Source organism: Sphaerodactylus townsendi, linkage group LG11 (assembly GCF_021028975.2).
Source record: "Sphaerodactylus townsendi isolate TG3544 linkage group LG11, MPM_Stown_v2.3, whole genome shotgun sequence".
NCBI lineage: Eukaryota > Metazoa > Chordata > Lepidosauria > Squamata > Sphaerodactylidae > Sphaerodactylus > Sphaerodactylus townsendi.
This window is the reverse complement of record NC_059435.1, coordinates 62,569,604-62,591,930: the sequence shown is the minus strand read 5'-3', so window position 1 is coordinate 62,591,930 and position 22,327 is coordinate 62,569,604. Positions and strand designations below refer to the sequence as shown.

General features: G+C 45.0%; 2 protein-coding genes across 4 annotated transcripts in view; both read right to left on the bottom strand.

Moving 5' to 3' along the window:
* Positions 1 to 1,493: 1,493 nt before the first annotated feature.
* Positions 1,494 to 8,977, bottom strand: GJD4 (gap junction protein delta 4). Its single transcript, XM_048511840.1, has 2 exons — positions 8,817 to 8,977; positions 1,494 to 5,288 (listed from the first exon to the last, which is right to left on the bottom strand). Exons 1-2 carry the CDS (start codon positions 8,878 to 8,880, stop codon positions 4,114 to 4,116), a joined length of 1,239 nt encoding a protein of 412 aa, XP_048367797.1. The 5' UTR covers positions 8,881 to 8,977; the 3' UTR covers positions 1,494 to 4,113.
* A 4,832-nt stretch (positions 8,978 to 13,809) lies between these two features.
* The window catches only part of CCNY (cyclin Y), a 111,858-nt gene continuing 103,340 nt past the window's right edge, over positions 13,810 to 22,327 (bottom strand). For 2 of the 3 annotated variants that reach the window (XM_048511170.1, XM_048511171.1), the window contains exons 8-10: positions 21,316 to 21,482; positions 20,166 to 20,328; positions 14,418 to 17,133 (exon numbers count right to left, since the gene is read on the bottom strand). In XM_048511170.1, the coding sequence (XP_048367127.1) occupies positions 17,017 to 17,133; positions 20,166 to 20,328; positions 21,316 to 21,482 (447 nt within the window). In that variant the 3' untranslated portion in view covers positions 14,418 to 17,016. Of the gene's footprint in view, positions 14,347 to 14,417; positions 17,134 to 20,165; positions 20,329 to 21,315; positions 21,483 to 22,327 lie in introns of those variants that run through there. The other variant, XR_007245772.1, reaches the window with a different exon arrangement.

The following is a 22,327-nucleotide window of genomic DNA, read 5'->3' as shown; positions in this document are numbered from 1 at the left end:
CAGCGTGTTATCATATATGCTAGAGCAGGGGTCTTCAAACTGTGGCCCTCCAGATGTTCATGGACTACAATTCCCATCAGTCCTGCCACTTGGCCATGTTGGTAGGGGCTGATGGGAATTGTAGTCCATGAACATCTGGAGGGCCATAGTTTGAAGACCCCTGTGCTAGAGGGTTCTGTGTTGTAAGGAACACTCTATATCACAGAAGGAATGTAAGGTTTTTGTCCAAAAGCATTAGTTGTTCATTTTGGCCTATGTGTGTAGAGATCCTGGCGAGCTGCAGAATAAATGTTTGATTGGAGCCTCTGGTCCCCTCATCAGGAGATGTACTTTTTTGTCCCTAGGCCTAATAATAATATGCTGTGTTGTTACAAGATTCAGACTCTCTGGCTGCAGCGAGCCCTGGCTGCTGGGGAAACTGAGGCTCTGCTACTACCGTGAGGATCTCTGCAGTAGCAACAGCAATGAGAGTAAACTGGAAAACTGCCCCAGTGCAGAATAAAGATTGTTCTTCGTCATTTTTACTAGGACAGATGTTAGGACCTCCCTGGATCCCTTTTTAGACATCAGTGTAACATTTGGTATTTCCCAGTTCTCCAATCCAGAGCCCAGTTTTAATACATGCTGGTCAGAGCAACAGCATTCAAAGGGGAGTTCTTGGGCATGTGCCATCCAGACTCGGAGACTTATCAGTTTTTAATTTTCCCTGAAGTCTCAGAACTTCATTAACAGTCCAGAGCTACACTGTCGGATAGCTTTGTACAAGGTAGTTTTGTATGATTACTGGGAGAAGTGAAAGATTAAGAAGGGTGGGAAAGGGGAAGAGAGAATGAGGGGAGACAAGGAAGCAAGGAAGGACAAGAGGAGGAAGAGTTTGGATTTATATTCCACCTTTCTCTCCTGTAAGGAGACCCAAAGTGGCTTACAAGCTCCTTTCCCTTCCTCTCCCCACAACAGACACCTTGTGAGGTAGGTGGGGCTGAGAGAGTTCTAAGAGAACTGTGACTAGCCCAAGGTCACCCAGCAGGAGTGCAGGAGTACAGAAACACATCTGGCTCACCAGATAAGCCTCTGCCACTCAGGTGGAGGAGTGGGGAATCAAACCCAGTTCTCCATATTAGAATCAACCTGCTCTTAACCACTATACCACGCTGGCTTTAAATTATGGGCAGAGAATTGGAATGTTGCAGCAAACATCTTTGGGGAGGGAATGTAACCTGACCGGCAGCTGTGATCACTCATGAGCTGAGCCTCAGGCTTCTTTGCTTCACCCCCATCCAACACAACCACTGTGGTGAACAGTTTAGTGGTGGTGGAATTTCATTTCCTTCTGACTTGCAGTCAACTTTTTAACCAGAACATGAAGGCACTAATGACATCAGGCCCTGCACTTAATACAATCAGTTGCCAAGGAGGTGCCAGTCAGAAATCACACAGGTGACTTTGTCTAAGATTGGGACTACTGTGATGTTTTAATCCTTCACTTGTCTGTATTCCACCAGCAAGGCATCTCTTTATTGCAATTTTTACAGTTAACAACTTAAAAAAAAAGATGGGCAAAGTGAACTTCATTTCCCAGTAGTCTATATGAGAACACACATGTATAAACAATAACCAGCCTTCACAGATCAGCAGCTATTGTCACACAATAAACTCAGACACCCAATAGTACAACAAAGTGTTTTTACTTCATATTTTTCATGACTATGTGATTTGACTATATTTGGATTTAAAACAATTAGCAGTGAGCAGCAGGGCCAGTAGTGGCGGCAGGAGAGGTGTTTCACATAAATGTGACTTGGCCACATTTCAGGAACTGCTTCAGTGGTTTGCAAGTGGCTGAACTGTCCACTGAAAAATCAGCCTTTTGCTTCTGACAGGCGAGTAGAATGAGAATCAATCCAGCAATTTCTCAAGCATGTACCTGGGGAAAACTTCTGCATCAGTTATCATACAGTTTAAAAGATTCATCCAGAAGCTTCTGTTGTTTCCTTCTGCTCTCAGTTGTCCATTCTTTCAAAACCTGGTTAAAAAGTCCCCTAACCGTCATTCTGCTACTGAAGTGAAGGCTAGGACAACAGTAAAGATCGCTTAAAAAGCCACCATGGATGCTTAGATTCTGGGATATTTACAAATCGACCCAGGTTAAAGTTTTAGGCTGTGCTCAGAAAGACACTGGATCTGCATTCTATTCACCTTAAGAGTCACAACCTCACTGAGCAGCAACACAAAGTAGAAGAATGAAATTGGCAACTGGTTCTATGTGGCACCACCAGTATTGGTCCTGTTTGTGAATACAGTTTTAAAAAATACACAGAGAGAAACGTGTTGGACCAGAACAGGGGAATACAAGTAAGAGATGAAAGAAAGGATCCTAATGCATACTCTTGAACTAGGTGCTTGGGCTGGGTAACTACCAAGGAATTCAGTACAGAGAACCTTAAATTTCCTAGAGGGTCAGAGCAATAGAAACGAACCACGCAAAAGGGGTTTTTTGTGCAATTTTAAATTCACAGCTTCTCCTTAAACTGGTAGAACGGGCTGGACGACGGAGCTCAGGCTTGAGTGTGGTTTATAATCATTCACTGTTATAAAGAATGACATTCGTATTCTGCTGTGCCTATACTTTGTTCAAACATGCAGGCTCTTCCAGGGCCTCTAGAGGGCAGCATTTCTTAAGTCAGTCATGCAATCCTATGAGCAGCGCTAGCACAAAATGAAAGAGGAGAGGGGTCTGCAACCTGTGGCTCTCCAGATGTTAATGGACTACAATTCCCATCAGCCCGTCAGCATGGCCAATTGGCAGGGGCTGTTGGGAATTGTAATCCATTAACATCTGGAGAGCCACAGGTTGCAGACCCTTATGCTCTGAGAAGAACTGGATGAGAAGCAAAACATTCCAAAGTGTGAATTCCAGTGGGAAGAAATACAGCTACCACTGAGTTATCATTTAATGGCTCGTTGAACAAAAAGATCTGTTATGTAATTCTGTATTGCTGAAATATCAGTCAACAATACCCACCTCTTCTACCCAAACAAAGGACTGAGTTAAGAGAGCTGAGCTGATCTATATTGTGACTTGCAAGCAATGAAACAGAGTTGCCTAGCCACTAGGAATCTTGTTCAGGCCCTACTGTAGACTCTGACATTTCAGAAGGCATTGCTCACACACACACAGCTAGCATGGTATTTTAATTGCAAGAGCTCAACTAGGATCTGGGAGACCCAGATTCAAATCCTGACCCTGCCTTGCAAGCTTGTTGGGTGACTTTGGGCCAGCCGCACACTCTGAGCCTAGCCTACCACACACAGCTGTTGTGAGGACAAAAAGGAGGATGGGAAAATGAAGTCAGCCTCTCTGTGTCCCCAAGGGTGAGAAAAGCGGGATATAAATGAAATAAGTAAATAAATGTCAAGCACATCAGTGCCAGGGCCAGAATGTTGACTTGTTAATTTGAATGCCAAGATTCTCAACAAAATGACTTCTGGGCTTACCGGTATTTGAATAAGGGCTCAGAGAAAGCACACAAAGATCTAGCTCAGGGGTCTGCAACCAATTGGCCATGCTGGCAGGGGATGATGGGATTTGTAGTCCATGAATATCTGGAGAGCCGCAGGCTGCAGACCCCTGATCTAGCTGAACACTAAAAAATGGGAATTCTGGGTCAGCCCCAGTTTGGCTTCGGAGACGTGAATAAATACTAAGCCTGCACATTCAAGTTCTCCTCTAACAAGATGGTCTACTAGAGACTTCCTTTTGATAACCAAAACATGGAAGCTGATGTTGTTTGGTGAGGTTCGCACAGTGTCTTCTTAGACAAACCGACGAACAGCTACAGTGTGATCTTCCTTCTACAGTCATACGATGCTTTACATTCATGCAGATGATCCCCTTCTTATACTGTGTAACGGGCACACATTCTGCTTGCTTTAATTCAGAACAGTTGCTAGGACCAAAACCGAACACACCCCGCTCTAACGCTAAACAGCCACAAAAGTACAGCGGTGATATGTTGGGTGCAAGACATTACACTCTTCCGGGAGGACTGTTTCTATTCAGTGATATGAGAAGGGACTTCACGATGCAGGAACAGCGCTGCAGCATCCCGCTTTTCACACCCATTCAGATTTTTTAGACTTTGAGCATCCACCGCTGCTACAGACGGACTGAACGTCTGAAGCCTTCCTCTCCAAAGAGGAATAATGGACTGAAGGCTTGCTGGAACTCGCAGATGGAGGAGTTCCCCGTGGGCACCCGTCTTGGGGCTTGAAAGCTAAAGCACCTTTTAGGGGACCCGGCAGATGATTGCATTTAGATTGCTCCTGCGACATCTCACGTGGCTCGCCTCCCTGGACGGGCGTTCCTTTCCCCTCTTGATTTGTGGCGACACACGGCTTATTGCCATTCAGGTTGAAGCTGATGGTTGGCTGGGAAGGCAACGCAGGTGGAAACGGCACGTCTTTCTTAACTTCACAGCCAAACAAAGAGGAGTTCGCGTTCTCACAGTTGGCTGGGGTGACTAGAATGCCTTGGCCTCCTTTCCCTAAGTCGAGTAAGTCTTTGCTCGGCTTGTTGCCCTGGAGTATCCCAGGACCGCACCTCTCCTCGGGTCCGAGCCTTTCCAACAACAGCTTATTTCGGTGACTTCGGACGATGTTGCTTCTGAAGGCAAAGGTCAGGTCGACGAGGCTGAGCAGGAAGGAAAAGCCGCTGAGCCCCCAGATGAAGAACACCATGACAGATTTTTCCGTGGGCCTGGACACAAAACACTCAACATAGTTTGCACAAGGAAACTGGTAACAGGCGAACCGTCTGGGAACAAAGAATCCAAAAAGGTAATAATGGCCCGATCCAAAACAGGCTTCAACCAGCATTCTCAGAAGGAGCTGGACTGTATACGCTCTGGAAAAATCAGGAATGTCCATTTTGTTTGCCTCACGACTCCCCGCTGCCCCTTTGGAAGGCTTCTTGGACATTTTGAGGCCCGACGTGGCTTTGATCTCTTTATATCGACGATAAGGCAGGGAGTGAGCCTTCACAAGCCGCCTGGCCACGTTGTGGAAGACGTAGACGCAGAACAAGGTATACGGGAGCAGGACAGAGGCCGTCTGGATGAGCCAGAACCGGAAGTGGGATACGGGCGCAAACATGTCATAGCACGCGTTGGAGCATCCCGGCTGCAAGGTGTTGCAGATGAAGCGCTGCTGCTCGTCTTGGTAAAGAGGGTAGGCTGCGAAGAAGATCACCAGTATCCTCAGCAGGATTGTTACGGTTAACCAGACCTTCCCTGGAAAAGAAGAAAAAGAGATACGGCAGGTGATAGAACCTCCATGTGCTTATTTGCATTTATGGCTTCATTGTTCTATACCCGTGGTGGCGAACCTTTGGCACTCCAGATGTTATGGACTACAATTCCCATCAGCCCCTTCCAACATGGCCAATTGGCCATGCTGGGAGGGGCTGATGGGAATTGTACTCCATAACATCTGGAGTGCCAAAGGTTCACCGCCACTGTTCTATACTATTTGTATTTCATACAAGGTGATTTTTTCTTCAAGTCACTGTTTGACAAAGAGATATCTAAACGGGACATTAGCCAGCTGGTCAGCAAGGGTGGAGACACATCAGCACTGAAAGAGATATGGCGGTTGACAGAACCTCCAGGTATTGATGACCCCAGGTGGGGACTCGTTTTCAACAGGATTTTTTTTTTTAAATTGACTTTAGCTTTAAAAGGGGCTTGGACAGATTTATGGAGGAGAAGTCGATCTCTGGCTACCAATCTTGGTCATTCTTGATTTGAGGTTGCAAATGCCTTAGGAGCAGCAGTGGCGTAGGAGGTTAAGAGCTCGTGTATCTAATCTGGAGGAACCGGGTTTGATTCCCAGCTCTGCCGCCTGAGCTGTGGAGGCTTATCTGGGGAATTCAGATTAGCCTGTACACTCCCACACACGCCAGCTGGGTGACCTTGGGCTAGTCACAGCTTCTGAGCTCTCTCAGCCCCGCCTACCTCACAGGGTGTTTGTTGTGAGGGGGGAAGGGCAAGGAGATTGTAAGCCCCTTTGAGTCTCCTGCAGGAGAGAAAGGGGGGATATAAATCCAAACTCCTCTTCTTCTTAGCAGACCAGGTGATCGGGAGCAGCAGCCGCAGAAGGCCATTGCTTTCACATTCTGCACGTGAGCTCCCAAAGGCACCTGGTGGGCCACTGCGAGTAGCAGAGAGCTGGACTAGATGGACTCTGGTCTGATCCAGCAGGCTCTTTCTTATGTTCTTATGACTAGAAACTGATGGGCCACAGAGTCGCACACTGACTCCAGTTGAGACGTGGGCAAAAAGCACTCAACAAACAGCAGGAAAAGAAGCTTTGTCGAATTTAACCCGCATGAGGTTTAGAAGCCCATTCCCATATCTTAGAGAGCCAGCGTGGTATAGTGGTTAAGAGCAGGTGAACTCTAATCTGGAGGATTTGGGTTTGATTCTCCGCTCTGCCACTAGAGCTCTGGAGGCTTATCTGGTGAACTAACTTAGCTTGTGCACTCCAACACATGCCTACTGGGTGACCCTGGGCTAGTCACAGTTCTTTGGAGCTCTCTCAGCCCCCCCCCCACCTCACAGGATATTTGTTGAGGGGTGGGGAAGAAAACAAGATTGTAAGCCCCTTAGAGTCTCCTTACAGGAGAGAAAAGAGGGAATATAACTTCAAACTCTTCTTCTTATATTTGTGTTTGTGTAGCAAAGGTGCATTAGAGCATAAGAGCAGCCATGCAAGGTCAGCTCAATCATCTACCAAGTTTGCTACCTGATTTCATATGGTGGCCAACCATGTACCCCCTGAAGTGTTACCAACTGAAAAACATCAGCACAAATCTCTCCATGTTGTTGTCACCTGGCAGCTGTATTCACAGGTACACTGCCTCTGCAAATGGAGGTTCTATTTACTCAGCGTGACCAACAGTCATTATTCTCCATTCATGGGCTGAATCCCCTAGCAAAACCAATTAAACTACTGGCCATCATGACAGTCGGAAGCAGCAAATTCCATTAATTACCTTTGAGCACTTTCCTTTTGCCTGTCCTAAACTGACTGTCCATCCATTTCATTGGGTGCTTCCGAGTTCTCATATTTTGGAGAAGTAAAATAGCTCTCCCTGTCTCCTCACTTGTTCTTCCCAGGCATACTTTGTAAGCCATTGTCATATTTCCCCAGTTATCTTTCCTCTCATATAAAACCCCCCAGTCTGTGCGGCCTTTCCTGGAAACGGGCTTATTAACTTTGCTCATACCACGTTTTAACGACTGTTGTGTCCCCAGAGACACACATTTCAATATGTGGCTGATGATGATGGGTGTCAGATTTAATTGCACAGCACCACAAAACACCAGAGAAGATGCAAGCTGTAAAGAATGAGGAATTTCCCTTGGGTCTAATGTTTAGCAAACCACTGTTTGAAAAACTGAAGCTGCAAAGGGCATACTGCCCTGTCTCCTCCTAAAACAGAAAGGTCTGTACTTTTAGAGTCTACCGTCCCTATTGTTTCAGATCTGTGCGTCAACTCTCAGCAGTAACTTTCACAGTTCCTAGATCGTGAATATCCAAATAAAAATGTTCGACGAGGAACAAAAACATAAGGAACTTAATATTCTACTATCTTTTAGATGTTAGGTATGAATAGCCTCAAGAGGAAGTATCTCACTAACCTGCTGCAACAAAAACTATTAATGTCACAATAAAAATGTGTTTCTATTTCAGGTCCCACTTGTTCTAGGTGTATGTTGGGTACGTGCAGTGGAAAAGAAGCTTTGATAGAAGCTTGCACTAAGAACGGTGGTGACATTTGTGAATGGCATACCACCTAAAACAGATCAGTGGGCCAAATAGCCGGTGCAACATAGAGATGATCTGTTATTACTGAAAGGCCTTCTTTGGAATCTCACCTCTGCCAGAAATTAACTGGCTGCCACCTCATATGCCCATCATCAAAATATAGCAGTGATGAAGCTGACTTAACAACAGAATGAAGTGCCTTGAACAATGAAAGCTCAATGCAGATGTTAAATAACATTAACTAGAGAGAGCTTTTCTAAAGGAACGGATGTGGAGGTCACATAAATGTCTTCACATGCAGTTGTCAGTTCAGAATAATGACAATCTGAACCCTAAGGAGAAGAGATAGCCCTTAATAGTTCACAAATTCAATAAGAGCTTAGAAATTGCTTTCTTTTGCCCAGTCCCTAGTATACAATCTTAGCAGTAGCATCCCAGATCTCATAGATTTTGATGACCACTATTAGTATTTTTCTGGAGGATAACTTCAATGATAACTTTATAGTCTAGCCCAAGAGGACTAATCACATGCCCCCATATCATCCGTCAGAATTACCTTTTCCCAGGGAAGCTCTCTGTAACTCCTTTAAAAACAATTTTTAAATTGGCTAGATGCCGACACCAAAACCTAAGTTTGCAAACGATCCAGCAAATTCCACCACGTTATTTCAAGAAGCGTTCACATTTTTATCCATGACTTTTACATCACTGTCAAAATGATTGCTTAATACCAGACAACCGCCTGCAGCACAACCAATTCATGGTCTCACCTGCCCTATAATCCTTCTAGGAAGTGCAGAAAGGAGGGAAGAGAGAGGGAGGGGAAAAGGCTTGTACATAAGCAAACAGTCAGCCAGCTTTTAACTCAAAAGATATCCTTCTTGAAATTAGAGGGTGGTGGGAACAGCCAGAGATGAAGAGGAAATTACCGGGAATGTAGCCAAGCATGGAGACAGAACAAACACAGTCATAGGTTTTGAGAGACTCACCTATAATTGTCACATTATAGCTGAGGACGAGGATTAAAAAGCCAAGAGAGTCCCAGGAGTCCATGCTTGAACGCGGTCCCAGGAATCCCCACCTACAGAAGGCATAAGAAGAAATCGAGCATTTCCCCCAAAGCTCACAGTCCCCAAGAAAGAGGGCAGGGGTCCCTCAGACGAAAGAAGTGCTCAAAAGCCAACCAGAACTGGGTCTGCCACTGACTGAAGAGGGGAAGAGTCTCCTTTCGGAAACACAGCTGAGGCAATGCGAGGCTCACAATCCTCCGTGCTGCTCTTTACCTCCAACTCGACAACTGCAGGAAGACAAAAGGCCAGAGGAATAATCTCTGCCATTGTCGGCTATTCTTACCCACCCGGGGCATTCCAGCCTGGTGAAATTGCTGGGATAGTTCCCTGCTGAAAGAGAAATGGAGCACTGGGGGGGAAATCATAGACGCCGCTTTGTTTCCCTGAGTGATAAAAATGGATAATACGCGGGGAAAGAAGATACCCAAAGGATCAAGGGCCATGACTTCGGGTGATCTTTTCTCCCCAGACTCCGAAGATCCTGCTTGCCAGCTCCAAGTAACAATCTTGCAACATTACACCCAGTTCTGCTTGTGGCCCTCACTGGGGAGAAAAAGTGTGGTACACATATCTACAAATCTACATAAGTCAATAAAAAAAATGTGTTATGCTTTTGCACGATTAGGGCAACAGAGCTCAATACTGAGAGTTGGAGGCTCAGCCTTAATGCCTGGGCAAATCAGAGCAGATTTAACCCTTTCCTCCACAGTGCTTCGTTTTACTTTTTCAAGACAAAATGGATGCTGCCTTGTATTCCTTCTCAAGGAGCAAAGGACCGGCCTGTGTTTGAAGACATAAAACCTGCCCTCCTCCCCCAATTCCGGTGACCCCAATTTCACTGGGAGCAGTCCTGCAATGCACTGGCATGCACTGCAACTCACAGGAGTACCAGTAATACAACAAGTCTTCATGCCTGGTGCAGTCCTTGGAATGGTCACCATTTTACTAAGCTGCCTTGTTCCTTACAAGACACCAGAAGGCTGTCAGTCAAATTTCAAGACCTGTTTTGTCTCCATGGAGGTGGGTCTTTGGAGGTGTGGGCAGTGAGCTTGAAAGTGTGAAGGGGCAGCAACTAGGAATGAGCAAGGAGAAGGTTGAGGCGAATGACATCTACAGATGATTCCTGTCAAACACCTACTGATACCTTACTCAAGCTATGTATGTTAACTATAGAGTAAGTCAGCTGTCTGTGGGAGTCCCCTGAGTAGTGAGGATACATTTGTCCTTCTCTCACTTTTTTCCAGTTGTGGTGAAATTCTCCTCAGAACTTGGTGAGGCCTATACAGCCAGTATAAGGCCTTCTCCCTGACAGGCTTTCTGTTTTCAGGGAGCTCCCTCACCCCCAATGAGTACATCCATGCAGTACAGTCTCCCACTTGCTCCCAGAAATGGTATAGACCAGGGTATACTTTACTATTTGATTCTGAGGAATGCATCAACTAGCCCTAATTTATCAGAAAATTTAATCCAACCCTTTCTCCCTTTAAATCACAGAGCACGGGTCATGCATACAGATGGTCCTGCAATTTCCAGCTAACAGATCTCCGTTAACAGGTGCTGGGAAAGACCCCTTATCTGAGACCCTGCAGAGCAGAGTAAACATGACTGCATTTGACGGGCCAAAGGTCTAAAATCAATATAAGGGCAGATTCATGATTTTCATTCAAATCAACATGAGCCAAAATTATAACGTCTAGGAAAGGCAGCAAAATTCTGGCTGCATTATTATTGCCCTTGTGAATCATCCAGATGGAATAGAAACAGAGGAACCCACCCAGCTTTATCACTGAACGTTTCCCCACTCTCTGTGATCCCCCCTATGCCGCGCGCTGCTCTCAGCGCGGGGTCATCACAAGGCGTCGTTTGGAAGAGCGCCAGGGATGCGGCGCGCTGAGGGGGCGCGACAGCAGCAGAGTCGGGGCGGCTGCGCTGTCGCCGCCCCTGTCGTGGGGAGTGCCGGGAGACCCCGCGCTACTTTCGGAGAGTAGCGCAGGGCTTAAGGTAAGTGGGGAAAGGCCCACTGAGAACCAAGCTAGAAACCCCCCAAGTCTTGCAGAACTGTACTACTTCAGTTAGCAGGTGAAAGACAGTGGGTGTGAGCATTCGCCTTCACCTGGAAATGCATTTCAGGGAGATCAAGCCAAGATCTCTGGAATTCCAAGAACATTTTGATGCAGGGCAGGAACATTTCTATAAATCAAGGAACATTTATATAACATTTATATAAATCAAGATTCTCCACCTTGTCATGCATATCCAACACCTGGACATTTTTCATGAACAAGGACAATGGGAGAAAAGCACAGAAATGTTCTTGAGAATAACCACTCAACGACAAAACATGTTCACAAAACCTGAACTGCCACAGTACTGAGTCAAAAGCATTTAATAAGTACTTAAATGTCAGTTCAATTTAGAAGACTGCATATATTTCAGCAGGCAGCAGGCAGATCAGGAAGGGCTAAAACCATCACAACGTGGGCAAAGCATTCCTTCTTTGGGAAGCGGCCATCAGCATGGATGTCACTGAACAGGTTCAACGTAGAGGCGGAGAGCGGCAGAGTTAAAATGAAGAGTCCTTTGATACCTTTCTCGGGTTTCTCCACCGCCGGTGTTAAAAAAACAAAAAACAAAGCTCAAACTGTTTATTCACAGTTACTGAATGACCAGTGTGCTTTGTTTTGTTTTAATCCATTGGAGACAGAGAGATAGTAGCAAGGTGGCCACAAAAAACTGGCAAGAGAAGCAGGCCTGATGGAACAGCGGATAAATTTTAATTAGGGCACCGAGACCGAAGGAAGGAGAGTGGAGGATGGGCACTATTATCCCTATGAAAATGGCAGAGGATCCCGAAGGCAGATCACAAGGAGGTAAGAGAGGATGAAGACAGTTCCATGGAGAATTCTGAGGATGAGAACACTGATGGCCGAGTGTACTCTTAACGCTGCAGACCAATGAAACCCACATTATTTACCAGGGTACAAAAACCTGCTCTACTACTTCTATGCAAGTCAAGTGCCACCCGTTGTGCTATTTTTGCCTGTTCTGCACAATTTATTCTGGTTTTATTAACCACTGAGGAGGTTGTAGAGATATCCAGGGAACTGAAAACTCACTTTGACGACTTGTATTGTCAAAAGCTTCCTCAGCTGGAATCAACTGACCGTTGCGGGTTTTCCAGGCTGTGTGGCTGTGGTCTGGTACTTTTAACTCCTATCGTTCTGCCCTTAGGCAAAATATTAGGAGCTAAAACTACCAGCCCACAGCCACACAATCTGGAAAACCCACAACAGCCAACTCACTTTGACTACTGGAAATTTTACCCCATCATCTGCTTAGAGATTATTAGCTAGCTTTTCCTACATAGTGCCAAGTATATTTCATGGCCATAATGTTGATATTAAAAGATATTCTTTTTCTGCATCATGTCCATTTCCAAAGCATGCCTAAGGAGTGGCTGTCTTGTCCTCTTCTGAGAATGGGCTAGGACCGCTAGAATCAGTTTCCTAAGCTCATTCTTGTTAGATCACATTTAGGAGTTTACTGTGGGTTCAGTTTGAGGTATATACTTTAGTCCTTCCTGTACAGAGCCATCCTAAACAGAGATATTTGGCAGTGGCGTAGTGGTTAAGAGCAGGTGCATTTTAATCTGGAGGAACCGGGTTTGATTCCCCGCTCTGCCGCTTGAGCTGTGGAGGCTTATCTGGGGAATTCAGATTAACCTATGCACTCCCACACAGACCAGCTGGGTGAACTTGGGCTAATCACAGCTTTTCAGAGCTCTCTCAGCCCCACCCACCTCACAGGGTGTTTGTTGTGAGGGGGGAAGGGCAAGGAGATTGTAAACCCCTTTGAGTCTCCTGCAGGAGAGAAAGGGGGGATATAAATCCAAACTCCTCCTCCTCCTCCTCCTCCTCCAGATGGAGCTGTGAGTCACCTTGCAGTCACTTGAATAGATCAGAGGTTTTTTTTTAATTTGTTTTTGCACACTTAAGGAAACCAATGCAAACCTACCAAGAGAAGTTTAGAGAACTACATATTGAACAATTAACATCTAGGGTGGTCAGTAGTTAGAATATTAAGACAAGCATCTGGGAGACTTTGCCCAATCACGAAAAAAACTGAACATTTTAAGGCCTGCCTCATCAGGTTGTTGGGAGAATAACATGCAGAAGGGAGAGCCAAGAATGTTGTTTGAGCTCCTTGAAAGACAGGTGGGGTAAAATATATTAGCTAGAAGGCTAGATAAAATGACGTATTCTGTGTGTGTGCAAAAGGAAGGAAGGAAGGAAGGAAGGAAGGAAGGAAGGAAGGAAGGAAGGAAGGAAGGAAGGAAGGAAGGAAGGAAGGAAGGAAGGAAGGAAGGAAGGAAGGAAGGAAGGAAGGAAGGAAGGAAGGAAGGAAGGAAGGAAGGGAGAGCCCCAGTATGGCACAGTGGCTGCTGGGAGACCAAGGTTTGAATCCCCATTCTACCATTGAAGTTTGCAGGATGACCTTGGGCTACTCACATTCTCTCAACTTAACCTACCTCATAAGATTGTTGTTGCCAGGAGGAGGGGATAATGCTGTTCTAAGCTGCCTTGGGTCTCCATTGGGGAGAAAAATGGAACAAATTAAGAAATGCATAGATACAGTCAAAACAAAACCAAAAAGAAACCAAAAAGAAAACCCCACATTTAACAGCAGATTTCTTTTTTTTAATTTTTAGTGCAAGAAACATAACCAAGTTAAATCACAGAGAATCAGTACTAATTGAAGAATATGGAAAATTCTCCTATACAGAGGTAGAGTCCAGTGCACAAGGCTAAAACGATATCCAATAGTCTAAACAAGACTGAGCCAGGTTTTACGGAATCCACTTGAAATTTTAAGTATCCGACTGTATGTACATACATACAATAAATAGACTATACAATCTTTAAAGTAGTTTAATAAAATTCACAAAAATTATAGCAGATGCATTGAGAACTTTACAATAATGCAAACTTTTTTCCTCCGCCGTTCCCTCCCAAACAGCACAACGATATTTTTGCAAACTCAATTAGCATTCTTCAAACTGTTGACAAAACAACCCACTTTAAAATCATCATCTCTATCTGGGGAAAATATAATTCAATTCTATTTTTTTAAAAAAAATTATCCTTTTCCCCTCTCATTGTACAGGTTTTTTTTTCTTTTTTAACATTCTGCTTAGGAAAAAAGAAAAAAGAAGGAAAGGGACAGAGAATCCAAACTCCGACATGATACAAATCAGAGTTTTGATATGTTGGCACAACAACAATTTAAAAACAAAAACAAATGAGAACTAAACTATCTGAAAGATCAGGGAACGTACGTAGGGCAAACTCTTCATGTTGTGTAATACCAATAAAAAAGCTGGTAGAAAACTGCTTGGCTGTTCATACTCCATTATCGTCAGTGCCACAATCCCTTTACAGTGGTGGCGAACCTTTGGCACTCCAGATGTTATGGACTACAATTCCCATCAGCCAATTGGCCATGCTGGAAGGGGCTGATGGGAATTGCAGTCCATAACATCTGGAGTGCCAAAGGTTCGCCACCACGGCTTTAAGACAAACAGCACAATCAGGGGTACAGTCATCTGAGAAATAGCCTTGAATGCTCTGGTCCTAAACACATCTGCGGTACGTCTAAAATGATAGCTTACAGCACTCTTGATTGAGCACTGTGTGCTGGACCCAAGGGAAAACATCCCAGAGAAAATAAATGTACTTTCCTCTCTCTCATCAAAACAACCCAGCAACCACTGCAGGTGACAGTTCCCAGTGGACCCTGCTAGCTCTACAGACCAATGTGGGATCCCTTGAGTGGGATCCCAAGAAGGAACATGTGCTGACCAATGACAACTGTGAGCCGAATACAGCAGTTACTCTGCTGAAGAGAAAACCGTCTGTTCAGCATTAAAAGAAGGTCTGGCTTCTTTAGCAGCGAGCACTTTGCAGCACACCACCAAAAAGAAAGTTTCTGTCCCGGAGCTTCCCTCTTCTTTGGTTCCTGACTTCTGACTGAAAGAATCAACGGCACAGAAAGCTCCCGCAGCCCTCCATAATTTAGAGCTGCGGGGATGTGCCCTAAATGGGGGGGGGGGGGGGGGGGGGACAGGAAGGGTTTTGTTGGAAACGTGAGTCAAGTAAACAATATAAAGACGAGGTTTTAAGGCTCAATAAGACCATGCAAAGGAATGTGGAAACGTCCTGCAAAAGCTCTCATTGACAGCAACCGAGCAGCTCAAGAGCATGGAGCCGGGAAGTTCTCCTGAGCAAACCCCACGATGGAGGGAGGGGGGGCATGTATATCAGCACAGCTGCTGGGGTTGAGAGACGTATGCAGGAAATGTTGCCAGTGGAATGTGGTCTGTACGATTCTCTCAAATAGTGCAAATTTAAAAAAAAGAAAAAAGCAAGTCTGAGCCCGGACAGTTTTGATCATTTCTTCTACTAGAGAGAAAATTCATAGAATTCCAAGACCGTGAAACGTGCTGCTGGCTTCTTTTTCAGGCAATGAATCTGCGTCTTTCGAAAGAGTGCAAAACAATCCCTACATCCTTGTACGGAGCACAAGAATTCCTACAGGAATCGTGCGGCTTGCTACCAAAAGGGGATTCCTCTTATCCATCCCATCAAGGAATGCAATGGTGGGAACAAGTAACAGCGACAAAAAGGTACAACACGATCCACCCACCATCCGATTTTCTTCACAGTTTGCATTTTGTTTAAATTTCTACAAGCACCTACACTGTAAAATGCAGTTTTGTAAAACATTTTTTTTTAAATTTTTTTGAAATCCAGCCTGTGACAAACACTTGGTAAAATTAATATAGATTTTCTTATTTCATGGACTGTTTTTCACTAGAACAAAAAAAACTCTCTTTTTTTTACATTTTTTTTCTATTTTATACAAACAGATTGGTTTCCATTTAAACCAATAAACATATAAAAATCTCGAGGCTATTGCTTGCAACATTGAACCAGGAAGTGAAGGAAATCAACTGTTTGGGCCACACGGAAGGGAGACCTCACGTTCTCTCACTTAACAGTCTGCTGAATTTCTAACACGCTAAGAAAAATCTTGCAGAGAGGACTACCGCGTCCAAAGTCAACGTCACCTCCTCAGCCCAAATTTCACCATTGTCTGAATCCTTCTGACAATCATAGCTTTATAGTAAGGAAAAATAAACTATCCCAAAAGAACGTAGGAAGGCACATGCAGCCACATATACTATAATGCAGTCGGTCTTCATGATGCAGTTAACAAAAAAAGCATCACGGACACCGGCCGCTATAAATTAAAGCAAAAATCATGAAATTATGATCACCTGATCTTGTATACTTTTGGTTCAGCACTATAAATCAAGTTAAATCTTTTCCAAAAAATCCCTCCCCTTCCCCAAAAGGCATACGAGAGACAAAATATGTATAACAACAGTGGGCAGAAATGCTAATAAAACAGCTTATAAAGAGAAAAGTGCTATGTCAAGGGAAGGAAACAACCAATGCTTGTGCTACTGTAGAGACCACCTTCGTACTCGATGCTTTGCAGTAGTAGGGAAACCAAACCCAGGCAAACGGCAGAGAGGAATGCAAAACCCAGCAGTGGGAAAAAAGAAAACTGATCGAAGATACCAGAGAGAACGTGAAGCTCTTCCAATTCCTCCCCCCTTTCTCCCCAAGCTCTCCTGCAAGTTTATCTCGTGGATTTCATTTTCAAGCCATTGTTTCTGAAGCAGGTATTTTTTTAAAAAAAAAATGGCACACACTTGTCGCTTTCTGCTCTCCCGCACCGCGCTCCGGTCTTCTCCCTGTTCCAAGCGTGTTCATTTTTTCTTCGCAAAAAGGACTCTCGTTTAGCGAGCAACCGAGGTAATCTTCCTATAGAGTCCTATCCGATTATGCTGACGGTTCTCTCCACGTCCCGGGTTTAATTCTCGTGTGCTACAACCAGGGGAGGCACTGCAAAGGCAGTTCTAAAAATAAGGGAGGAAAAAACAAACCGGGGGGGGGGGGGGGGACCCAAAAATGAACGATAACATTCCCCTCCCGCCTGCCCAAAGTTGATGATAGAAACAGTACTTTTGGAGGAATCGTCCCAGTCTTCACTGTTAGGAGATGATAGCAGGAGACCATCTAACTAGAGTCAGATTGTCCGAACTGACCGACCGTTTCTTTGCTGATTTCCTGAAGTCCTTATACTTGTCTTCACACAACCGAGAGATGGCCTGTGGGGGGGAGGGGGAGGGGGTTAGAATGGCCGGTTGAGAATGGCGAGATGCACGCAAGTAGAACAAAAACTGCAGGCTTGAAACAAACCTTCTCCGTTCTTTATATGCTAGGGTTGAGAGCCAGCGTGGTGTGGTGGTTAAGAGCAGGCGGATTCTAATCTGGAGAACCAGGTTTGACGCCCCACTCCTCCACCTGAGTGGCAGAGGCTTATCTGGTGAACCAGATGTGTTTCTGCACTCCTACATTCCTGCTGAATTTCCTTAAACTAGTCACAATTCTCTCAGAACTCTCTCAGAACACCTACCTCATAAGGTGTATGTTGTGGGGAGAGGAAGGGAAAAGAGTTTGTATGCCACCTTGAGTCTCCTTACAGGAGAGAAAGATAGGGTATAAATCTGAACTCTTCTTCCACTGCAGACACCACACCATCTGTGTCCTCCCTGTTGCCTTGTACCGTCACACTGTTTTTGAACTCTAGCCATGCAACACAACCAGGTCAGGCTAGCTGCGATATCTGATCCAGAAGAGACGGCAAATAGGCACAGCTTCTCAATAACACCGGGCTCCAGGACTGGCGTATTCCTGGGCAAGGGATGATGAATGGAGAAAGAGTGACTCATCAGGTTCTTTATCTGAAAAGTCTCTCTGACCAAGATGTTAGGGCTGGGTGGAGGCTTCCGGCCCCTCAGCAGCTTGCTTAGGGAAAATCAGAGGCACCGCAGACTAAAGAAGTTGACTAAGATGGTCTGTGATAGATTCCTGCATTGTGTTCCTGCATTGCAGGGGGTCAGACTGGATGGCCCTTGGGGTCTCTTCCAACTCTATGATTCTATAAAACATAAGACTTTTCAGAAACTATTAACAGCATGGGCAGATTCTACTGCTAACAACAAAAAACCACTATAGGCTTAAAGAACCATTCTTCGCTAACTTCATCTTAACGTATGGACTGCAGAGGGTGATGTTACACAGACACATGCGGGGACAACGTGTTGAGTGCTTATCATCAGTGCTTGTAGTTAAAAAGGCTGTGAACCAGAGCGTATAGTAATGAGTGGTTGTCTGGTAATTTGCTGGGGGGGGTGGGGGTGGGAGTAATGACTGTCCTGAAGGTGAAGTATTCTGGATGCATTTTGTGCCAAGAAAGCAGCTACATTCTGGGATGAGAAATATGTAAATCAAAGTATACCTGCCTCTACTTGGCATGTTTATTGCATTTTTATCTTGCTTTTCTACGGAGAAGCTCAGGGCATTGAACAGTGCTATTCCTTTTGCTCTCCCGTACACTCTGGGCCCATAACAACTATGGGGCCCTCCGCTCCCCTTCCTCTTTTTCTGGGAGGGTTTCTATGAGTTTTAAGTCGGTCGCCAATACTTTTGTATTCTTTTGCATAATTTTGATTGTCTTGAATGAGGTGCTGTTTAATGGGGTTTTAATGTTATGATTAAGTGGAGCCTATCTTACTGTAACTTGTATTTATTTATTTGCTCCAACACTGGTCTGTTTTATTCATCTTGTTGTTCACCGCCCAGAGCCCTTTGGGGGAGGGCGGTATATATGAATGAATGAATGAATGAATGAATGAATGAATGAATGAATGAATGAATGAATGAATGAATGAATGAATGAATGAATATTCTACCTTACCCTAACAACCACCTAAGAACCGCCATGCTAAATGCTACCCGTACGTTTTGGAAGCCCACAAAACAAGGTGAATGAAGGTGAATGAAGAGGAGTTGGGAAGCCCAGCAGGCACCCGGAATATGACTGAGACAATATTACTGCTATGATTGCCAGAGTTTCTGGCCACTGGGTCACATGTCTAATACTGAGTGTATAGAAACAATGCAGTGAGGGGGCACAAAGCCGCCTATGCAGCCTTCTGAGCCCATGCCCCCCCCATGGCGCCCCCCCACCCCCCTTCCCACACTTACCTACGTTCCTTTTCTTTTTTTCATACTTTTTGAGGCTGAAAAAAGCAGCCTCTTCACGGTTCAGGGAAAAAACTGCCTGATGAACTATACTTCCCAGGAGACCTTGTGCACCCCAAGGTCTCCTGGGAACTGCAGTTCCTCAGGCCGTTTTTAGCCTGAACTGTAAATAGGGCGCTTTTTTCAGCCTCAAAAAGTACTAAAAAAGAAAAGGAACTGTGTGGGAAGGGGGTGGGGGAGTGGGCCGGGGGGGGGGCGCAGCAGGGGGGCTGCAGGGAAGAGGGGGAGGGGCCGGGGGCGATTTTCCGCCCCACAAGCGTGCACCCGGTGCACGACACACACCCCGCCCCCTTGGCGCTCTGCCACTGACTATTGAGGCAGGAGGAGGAAAGGAATGGTAGTGCATTATGGGGGAGGCAGGTCTGATTATGGCATAGGCACAGTCTGCTATGAAAAGGACTGTGGCAGAGTGGGAAAGCATTTGCTTGAAGTAAAGAAGGTCCCAGGTTCAACTCCTGGCATCTCCAGCTAAAAGGATCAAGCAGTAGGGGATGTGGAAGTTGGCTTAGTGTAGTGGTTAAGTGCGGTGGCCTCTAAACTGGAGAACAGAGTCTGATTCCCCACTCCTCCACATGAGTGGTGCACTCTGGTGAACCAGATTTGTTTTCCCCCTCCTACATTCCTGCTGGGTGACCTTGGGCTAGTCACAGTTCTTCGGAACTCTCTCAGCCCCACCTACCTCACAAGGTGTCTGTTGTGAGGAGGGGAAGGGAGGGTCATTGTAAACTACTTTGAGTCTCCTTAAATTTAGAAAAAAGCAGGGTACAAAAACCAACTCTTCTTCTAACTGCCTGTCTTGAGCAGTCAGTACTGACCTTAATGGACAAGTAGCTGGACTGATTCCAAATAAGGAAGCTCCACTTGTGTTCCAGTACTGTGGCTTGTGGCTCAGGGACTAACTGATGGCACCGCAGCAGCGTCTGCCAACATTGGCCTTCTTTAAGGGGGCAGAGATGAATGGACATCAACTTGTAACTTTCACCTTTCAATACAAGGAGGTGACGTCAATGCAACAGGGAGAAAAGGGTCTCACCTCAAGTTTATATGCCTTTTCCCTGCTGAGGGGTTCCCGAGGAAAGCTGAGGTTGTTTGCTTCTGCCAGGGACCGCAGATCAAAATAATACTTGGCATAAACACTGGAGGGAACATTGATGTTGAACTGCAGTAATTCCAGAAACTGGCGCTCCAACTCATTCCTGCAAAACAAAGACGACGCATTTTAAATCCCACCCTTTGTACTGTTGCCAGGGAGAGCTGTATTTTATTTCAGTTTGAAGCTGGTTGATATGGGCTCTTTCCAAACAAATTGTGTAGAACGTTTCCAGAACGTTTTTTATTCCCCTCTTTGCCACAAGGTTTGTCCGCACTCACCTCCTCCAAACCTTTCATGGCTACCATGTGGAAGTTGGCTTTATTAGTTTGTTTTTTCTTATTTGAAAATGAAATGGAACTGGCCGTCACTTGTTTGATAGTGGTCATCATTCACAGAGGTGGGGGAGGAATATCTAGGGACAGTCTTTTCTCATTCTCTTGCTAAGCTGCCTCTTTGGATGCCATCTACACATCCTGTGAAACCTGCAGAATACCCTGAATTGGTCATGACTGAACCTTTGATCCTCTTTGTCTATCTTTAGGTGTCAGGTCAAAACATGGCAAGTCCAGCATTACTTTGTCCAAGGTGTAGTCATATGTTCATCTTTGATTATGTGTTTTCATCTTTGCTGTTTTATTATTTTTCCCCTGCTTATTTTTTAAATAATTTTTGTTAATTTTTGTTTATTTTACTGAATTTTTAGTACACAGTTGGACACTTGGAGATCTCCATAAGGAGATGGAAAATGCAGGTCAGAAATGTTTTAAAATAGTAATAAATAATATCTGTCTTCTGGCACCAGACCACAGCTGAGGCAGGGTTTAACCTCTACCCCCTTGATCCTACCACTGATTCTAGTAAACAAGAGGAAAGGGACCAAGATGACTATAAGGGGGTTAATTGACTCAGCGTGCTCCAAATGTCTATTGCACTCCACGATTAGGACTCAGACTGTCGCGACCACTGCATTTCAAGCAAACGGATGGTCGAATCATGGGAACAGATGTGAGATGTTTGTCCAGAAGACCCACATAAATAGGGTGTTGCCTCTCATCAGTTCTTAAACTTTAAGACCAAAGAGCAAACTCACATGTCCTCAACTGTGATATCTTTCAAGATCTGACAGTAGTCCACATTCCATACAGCCTGATCATCCCAAACTTTCGATGCCAGCAGAATAGCACCCAGCACAATTCTCTTCCAGTTTGCTGGACAAATATCTATCTCCGCATAGGTTAAAAGCCTTTCAAGATATACCTGAAATGACACAACATGACCCAGATTCACGGTGTTTCTCAAGTAAACAGAAATAAGGGACAGAGGGGGTAAGGGGGTGGAGGGTGGGAAATGGGATAGAAATAAGTTAAACTTGCTTTTCTCACTTAGAGGCCTTTGGAATAGATTTTTTTTTCCAAAAATGTTAGAGGTGCAGATTGTATCATGTAGTAAATAGCAACAGCATGTTTTAGTTATAAACAAACACTTGACTAACTGGGTTGGTCTGGTTTCTGTAAGTCTGTGCATATATAGTTAATACTAAATGCTACTGAATGAAGCTGGTTAGTGCCCTGTATTCAAGCACAAATGACAGATTAAAGGTGCATATAGGAAAACTACCAAAGTAAACAAGGACTAGGAATGGGGACTGTGGGTAGATGGGGGCCAGCTTGTGTTGCAAGAACCCTTAGACATGGACTGATGGGCAAGAAGCAGGCTTGCTTCCCCACTCCTCCACATGAAGCTTGCTTGGGCTAGTCACAGTTGTCTCAGAACTCTCTCAGCCCCTACCTACTTCACAAGGTTCCTGTTGGGGTGGGGGGAAGGTAACTGTAAGCCTTTTTGAGACTTAGCTTGATAGAAAAAAGGAGAGTACAAAACCAGCTCTTCTTCTTATATCCCACCTGCCTGACCTTACAAAAGCCGCCAAGGTGGCTAACAATTCAAACCATACACAATAAAATCTTACTATATAATTGAGCAGTGTGTTTCTGATGACAAACCAGAAAACACAAGGGCTGTTGGGAAATGTAGTCCTCGGCCATCAGGGAGGGCCCAGATTCCATCTCCTCCCAGAGGGGGCAAAGACTACACTTCCCAGCAAC

Excerpts from the sequence above, each read along its gene's own strand:
- GJD4 (XM_048511840.1), bottom strand. The coding sequence starts at position 8,880 with ATGGACTCCTGGGACTCTCTTGGCTTTTTAATCCTCGTCCTCAGCTAT. Across the intron at positions 5,289-8,816 it reads CTATAATGTGACAATTATAG|GGAAGGTCTGGTTAACCGTA; the intron begins GTGAGTCTCTCA and ends CTTCTTTTCCAG.